At 57.4% G+C, this 7462-nt stretch overlaps 1 gene segment (V, D, J or C); it reads left to right on the top strand.

The window, feature by feature from the left end:
- The first annotated feature begins 1859 nt into the window (after window positions 1–1859).
- LOC126064588 (immunoglobulin heavy constant alpha 2-like) lies at window positions 1860–3947 on the top strand. The segment is given in 5 exon segments: window positions 1860–1866; window positions 1976–2007; window positions 2500–2824; window positions 3004–3336; window positions 3510–3947. Coding segments are annotated over 5 exon segments (1092 nt in total).
- The last annotated feature ends 3515 nt before the right edge of the window (window positions 3948–7462 follow it).

The raw sequence follows: 7462 nt of genomic DNA, 5'->3' as shown, positions 1-7462 counted from the left end.
GGTCAGCTGAGCTGGGCTAGGTTGAGCTGGACTGAGCTAAGTTGGGCTGGGGTGAGCTGGGCTGGGTTCAAGCTGAACAAGGCTAGATTGAGCTAGGTTAGTGGGGCTGAGCTGAGTTAGGCTGAGCTGAGCTGAGCTGGGCTGAGCTTAGCTAAGTGGGCTGGCCTGGGTTCTGCTGGGCTGAGCTAGGCTGGACTGAGCTGGGCTAGCTGGGCTGAGCTGAGCTGAGCTGAGCTGGACTGGTCTGGGCTGGGCTGAGCAGAGTTGGGTTGAGATGGACTAGCTAGGGTGAGCTGTGTTAGCCTGGGCTTGAATAGCTGGGCTGAGCTAAATTCTACTGGGTTGAGCTCAGCTAGGCTGAGCTGGGGTAGCTGAGCTGAGCTGAGCTGGTCTGTGCTGGACTAGGCTGGGCTGGGCTGATCTGGGCTGGCCTAGGTTTTGCAGGGCTGAGCTGGATTGGGCTGAGCTGGGCTGGGCTAAACTGGGTGAGCTGGGTAGGGTGGGACCTGGGCTAAACTGTACTGGACCAGACTGAGCTGGTCAAGGTTGTGCTGGCGGAGCTGGGCAAGGTAAAGCCGGGCTGGGCTAAGCTATACTAAATGAGCTGAGCTAGGCTAACCAGGGCTAGGCTGGGCTGGGCTGGACTGGGGTCAGCTGAGCTGGGCTAGGCTGGGCTGGACTGAGCTAAGCTGGGCTGGGGTGAGCTGGGCTGGGTTCAAGCTGAACAGGGCTAGATTGAGCTAGGTTATTGGGACTGAGCCAAGCTGAGCTGAGTTAGGCTGAGCTGAGCTGAGCTGGGCTGAGCTGAGCTGAGCTGAGCTGGGCTGAGCTTGGCCAACTGGGCTGGGCTGGGTTCTGCTGGGCTGAGCTAGGCTGGACTGAGCTGGGCTAGCTGGACTGAGCTGAACTGAACTGGGCTGGGCTGGGCTGGGCTGGGCTGAGCTGGGCTTAGCCAGGCTGAGGTGGTCTAGATTGAGATGAGTTGGACTGACCAGGTCAAGCTGGGCTGGGCTGGGTGCTGTTGGGCCAGGCTGAGCTGAGCTGAGCTGGCTTGACTAGGGCAAGCTGGGCTAGGCTATGCTGAGATGGGCTGAGCTAGGCTGGGTTAGCTGGGATGAGCTGGGCTTAGCAGGGCTGACAGGGCTGGGCTGGACTGGGCTGACTGGAATGAGCTAGGTTAAGTTGGGCTGAGCTGGACTGGGCTGGGATGAGCTAAGGTGGGCTGGGCTGAGCTGGGCTGCGTGGGGCTGGACTAAGCTGGGCTGACTGGGCTGAGCTGGGTTTAGCTGTTAGCTGGGCTGAGCTGAGCTGAGCTGGGCGAGTTGGGCCAGGGCAAGCTAGGCTGGGCTCTGCTGGGCTTGGCTGGACTGTGCTGGGCTTGGCTGGGCTCTGCTGGACAGGGCTGGGCTGAGCTGAGCTTAGCTGGGCTGAGCTGAGCTTAGCTGAGCTAAGCTGAGCTGGGCTGGGCTGCTCTGAGCCAGGCTAGGCTGGGCTGAGGTGAGCTGGACTTTGCTGGGCTGGATTGATTGGGTTGAGCTGGGCTGCACTCACTGGGCTGAATTAGACAGGACTGGCCCTGGTTGGGTTGAATTGGACTGGGTACTCCAATGAGTACAAGACAGTGATTGGAAGGTAGCATCTGAGACCCAGCATTCTGTGCTCTGTCTCTCTCTGTGGCAACCCTGAAAGCCATGCAATCTTAGATGCATGTGTGACACTCTCACTGTTTTTTTCCCTTGGCTCTGAAGGAAGTCTGGTTTTGGCCGACCATCTTAGGTCACAGGCTGAATGCCGCTTATTTGAGGGTGACAGGTAGGGCGGTATGTTGGAAAGGTCGGCCTCGCAGCCTGGCAGGCAAAATGGGAGGTAGAAACAGACATAAAGGCTTCCTCTACTCCCCAGGGCATGCTGCCCCCCATGATGGCTAAGCTTCAGGCACAGGCCTCTCTGCCCTAGACTGTGTCTGTACCCCCAGGATCCTTCTCTCATGATCCTCCTCAGTCCCAGGTACCATGGGGTGTCCACTCCATGGTGGGAGCTGAGGCTCAGGGCACCTGGGGACTCAGCCAGTAAGTGGCAGAGCTGTGTTTATCAACTAGGACTAATAGCTTGAAAGCATCCTGCACCAGAGACATGTCCATGGATCATGTCCAGGCCATTTGCAAAGGCTCTGTCCACAGATCATGTCTGGGCCCTGTCCAAGAGCTCTTTCCATGGATCGTGTTCTATCTGAGGGCTCTGTCTGAGGACTGTGTTAATAAACAGTGCAGCTGGAACAAGAGAGTTGGGTTCATATTCCAGGCCCGTGGCGTACAAGCTATGTGACTTTGGGGCAGCCACTCAGCCTCTCTGTACAGCCCCTGGGGGTGTCTTGGGGAGCATAGGAGCAGTAACAGTGGGCTGGCTGGTGGCACGTGCTAGATGAACAAGTGTCCACAGACCATCTTGTGCACAGACTCGAGGGCCAGGCCTCAGGACCGTGTCTGTCCTCTCTGACAGCCTGTCTTCTTTGCTCCAGCAACCAAGACCAGCCCCAGCGTCTTCCCGCTAAGTCCCCAGTGTGCTACATCCAATGAGAAAGTGACCATTGCCTGCCTAGTCCAGGGTTTCTTCCCACCGGAGCCCTTGAATGTGACCTGGAACCACAGTGGAGAGAGCGTGACTGTCACGAACTTCCCCCCGATCGAGGCCGCTTCCGGAGGCCTGTACACCCTGAGCAGCGAGCTCTCCCTGCCTGCAGCCCAGTGCCCGGAAACCGCATCCTTCAAGTGCCAAGTGCAGCAGGATTCAAGCTCAGTGCTGGAGGCCACGGTGCCTTGCAAAGGTCAGAGGGCAAGGCCAGGCAGGGTCTGGAAACCTAGGAGCCACCCTCCCCATGCCTGGGAGGAGAGGCCGCAGGTGGGAGAGCACAGAGGGCAGGAGGGGCCTAGGGACTGGAGCTGGAGAGAAAGACGAAGGAGGGGCAGTGAGGAGGGTGGACTGACCCACTCTGGTCTCTCTCAGTTCCAGTCCCTTTGCCTCCACCCTCTTGCTGCCAGCCACACTTGTCACTGCACCGGCCAGCCCTAGAGGATCTGCTCCTGGGCTCGGATGCCAATCTCACATGCACGCTGAGTGGCCTGAAGGACCCCAAAGGTGCCACCTTCACCTGGCAGCCCTCAGAAGGGAAGGAGGCCGTGCAAAATTCACCTGAGCGTAACTCCCACGGCTGCTACAGCGTGTCCAGCGTCCTTCCTGGCTGTGCGGAGCCCTGGAAGAGCGGGAAGACCTTCTCCTGTTCTGTTACCCACCCCGAGGCCAAGAACCTACAACCTGTCACCATCTCCAAAACCTCAGGTAGGCTGGAGTCCTAGTTGGCAGAGCACATCCCCAAGCCTGCCCCCACCCCAGCTCCTCTGGCTTGGGGGCTCCCTCCCCAGTTTACAGAGCAAAAACTAAGGCCCGAGAGGGTCAGGAAGAGGCCTGTGTACCCACTCCACCCAGCTCCTGACCTGTTCTCTCACCTGCAGTGGTCAACTTCCGACCCCAGGTCCACCTGCTGCCACCGCCAGCAGAGGAGCTGGCGCTGAATGAACTGGTGACACTGACGTGCCTGGTGCGTGGCTTCAGCCCCGAAGATGTGCTGGTGCGCTGGCTGCACGGGTCCCAGCAACTGCCCCAAGACAATTATGTGACCTGGCCCCCACGGCAAGAGCCAGGCCAGAGCGCTACCACCTTCGCTGTGACCAGCGTGCTGCGTGTGGATGCCAACGACTGGAAGCAGGGTGATAATTTCTCCTGCATGGTGGGCCATGAGGCCCTGCCCCTGGCCTTCACCCAGAAGACCATCGACCGCTTGGCTGGTAAACCCACCCACGTCAATGTGTCTGTGGTCATGGCCGAGGTGGACGGCACCTGCTACTGAGCCCCTCCCTCACCCCCCAAATAAACTCTGTCCTCCACCAGAAGCAGCCCCACTCTTCCATCCAGTGGCCTGTCTGTCCATCCTGGGTGTCGGCGGCATGCCTAGGAAGGGCAGGGGCAGGGAAGAAAAAGCAGCCTTCTGCCCTGACCCTGTCAGGCCTCAGTTTCCTTGCTCAGCCAGCACCTTGGAGTGCCATCCCACCCATGAGTGTGTGAGAATCAGTGTGTCCACATGTGTGTGCATGCATGTGAGTGCATATGTGTGTGCGTGTGTACGTGTGTGTGTATCTGTACATGGCCAGTGAAGCCAAGCTAGGAGCAAGATCAGAGGTTAGCAGACATAGGCCAGAGAAGGCACAGCCTGGAGTTGACCCCTAGGGCAGTGGGTGCCATGGGAATGTTTTGAGTGGACAGATGGTGTGGCTGTTTGGGTCTTAGAAAGCTCCCTCTGGCTGTACCAGGTTGCAGGGGGAGGTCATTAGAGACGGTGAGATGAGAACAGAGCATCCAGGAAATAGGGAGTGTCAGGGGAGGGTGGCCAAAGGAATGAGCAAAGCTGGATTCCCGGGGCACCCCCTGAAAGAAGCAAACACCCAGGCAGCCCCACAGCTGCCTCAGTGAGTGTAGGCTCAGGCCACGAAACACTCAGAAGCCAAGTCTGCTCACTGACTTGTGTAGAACGAGAACCAACCCCAGTTTCAGCACAACCTTCCCCACCTCCCCACATCACACCGCTCTATGGATACACACACATACACACATGTACCTACATATGTCCACACATACCCACACACACACGGTTACATGCACACACACACATGCAAGCAAAATTCACTTACATGCATGCACAAGTGCCACATGCATACATGCATGGCTACATGCACCCACACGTGTATATATATGCACATATATGCATGCCAACACACACATCAGAGCCCCTGCAGGTACAGGAAGTTCAAACACAGGCCTCAGCTCCAGCAAGGCAAGGGGGAAAAATATATATGTATATATGCATGCCAACACACACATCAGAGCCCCTGCAGGTACAGGAAGTTCAAACACAGGCCTCAGCTCCAGAAAGGCAAGGGGAGTCCCCGCCAAATCACCCCCAGCTGGATTTTCCCCTAGCCTTGCCCCAGAGCCTGGGGTTTGAGGCCCAGCTCCACTGCCCATCGCCCCTCCTGGGCCCTCTCCAATCCCTCCCTATGTGCTCACCTCCACATAGCTCAGAGCTCCATTCCTTTGCTCCTCCCAGGAAGTTCCTGCACCTGTCAGGACCCCCAGACTCAAATGTTCCATCTTTTCCTGAGCTAAAGTAAGGTCCATACAGTAGACAGGGTAGGGAGCAGAGCTGTGGAGGGGGGTCAGAATCAGGCCAGAGAGAGCTTCCAGCCAAGGACTTCAGTAGGCCCGCAGCTTCTGCTTAGGGCTCCCCGTAGAAGGGGGACACCTGGAGAGACAGAGCACAGAGAGGGCAACCCCAGACTACAACAGGGACACCTGACACCACCACTCCCACAAGGGGGCAGTGGGGCTCCTGCTCTTGTTTCTGAAACTTCCTGGCCTCTCCAGGGGGACCCAGCCATGTGGCTGCCTCTCTCTGCTCTCAGGGCCCATACCCACCCTGGCCACTGCTCCCCCTCAAGGGTTTAGTAATCCAAAGAGTGATAGGGAGAACGGCAGGTAAAGTGGGGAAGTACTATCCTAGAGAAGGTGCTCCAGCCATCCCTGGGGATCTAGCATGGAGCCTGTCTAAACAGAGGGAATTTCCAAATGGGAGGGAGGGAGGATCAACAATAAGGAGCTGGTCAGCAGGTGGGCAACAAGCAAATAAAAGGGTGGATCATAGGATGTACAATGAATGTATGGGTGGGTAGACAAATGGGTGGATGGATGGATGGATGGATGGATGGATGGATGGATGGATGGATGGATGGATGGATGGATGGATGGATGGATGGATGGATGGATGGATGGATGGATGGATGGATGGATGGATGGATGGATGGATGGATGGATGGATGGATGGATGGATGGATGGATGGATGGATGGATGGATGGATGGATGGATGGATGGATGGATGGATGGATGGATGGATGGATGGATGGATGGATGGATGGATGGATGGATGGATGGATGGATGGATGGATGGATGGATGGATGGGTGAGTTGATGAATGGATGGGTGGTTGGTGAGTGACTGGCTGGATGGATTTATGGATAGAAGGATGGATGGATGGATGGCTTTACAGGTGGCTGAGTGGATGAATGGGTAGGTGAAGGGGTGGGTAGTTGGTGGATGGGTGGATGGATGGATGGAGGATGGGTGGTAAGTGGATGAATGGGTGGATGGGTGGATGGATGGTAGATGGATAGATGGATGGATGGATAGATGGATGGATGGATAACTTTTTGGATAGATGGATGGATGGATTTATGGATGGATCAGTGAGTGGATGGGTAGAGGATGGATGGGTCAGTGAGTGAATAGATGAATGAGTAGATGGGTGGTGGGTGGGTGGATGAATGATTTGATGTATCAGCATATGACAAACAACTCCAAGCCCCTTTTGACGTGGGTGATCTGTGCCCTGGGACCCTAAAGACAGCCAGGGCTGCCTGTACTGGTGTCTTCACCTGGTCTTCCCTAGTGCTCCCTGTGGTCCCTCAGCCACATACCCTGGGAAGGCAACAGGGGCCCTGGGCATTCCCCAACCAGCCCTTGGCACACTGAACTGGAGACTCAGAGCTGTGTCTCAACCTGGAGCTTCTTGAGGGCTGGCTGTGTCTAAGTCCCCCATGGCCCTGTGACCCCAAAGCAAGCCTGAAAATGGCCCTGGGTGAGTGCTTGCTGAGTATGTGGGGCTGAGACCCAGGGGCCCTGGGTGGAGCATCAAAGATAGTGCTCACCCTCTAACCCTGTGCAGGTCTTTCTCACCAAGGCACTCTGAGACCCCCAAGACACAGGGGTCCTGTGGGTATCTCAGGGTCTTCAAGGCCCAAGCCCCTTTCCTGTGGACCTCCTGCCTCCGTGTCCTCCCTGAGGTGAGTCTCAGACCTGTGACAGGGGGCCCCTGCCAGTGACTCAGGCCCCAAGAAGCCTGGGAGGAGAGTGTCTGGGCCCCTGACCACTCGAGTCTGGGCCTGGCAGGCCTTCCTGTCTTGCAGGTTGGCGGAAGCCATGCCCGTGGCTGGTGTTGGACCTGTCACAGGACAGCCTGGAGGAGGAGGCATCAGGGGCCAGCCTGTGGCCGACCACTGTCACTCTGCTCACACTCTTCCTGCTCAGCCTCGTTTACAGCACAGCACTGACAGTGACCAGCATCTGGGGCCCCCAGGGAAGCAAGGAGGGCCATCAGTACTGACCAGAGCTGCAGGCCCAGGTGTGTCTTAGGCCCAGGAAGGCTGGGTGGGGGCCTTAGGGGCAGGGCAGCACAGCCCAGCCCAGGGGGGTGAGGATACTGCCCACTGTAGTAAGCCATGCTCTGCCCAGAGGTGGTCCTATAACAGACACTGAGGACACAGGCAGGTGCTGAGGTCAACATTTATGTTACCCAGC

This window comes from Elephas maximus, chromosome 21, assembly GCF_024166365.1.
Source record: "Elephas maximus indicus isolate mEleMax1 chromosome 21, mEleMax1 primary haplotype, whole genome shotgun sequence".
Lineage (NCBI taxonomy): Eukaryota > Metazoa > Chordata > Mammalia > Proboscidea > Elephantidae > Elephas > Elephas maximus.
Note: the sequence above shows the minus strand (reverse complement) of the source record. Positions and strands in the feature narration are given on the sequence as shown.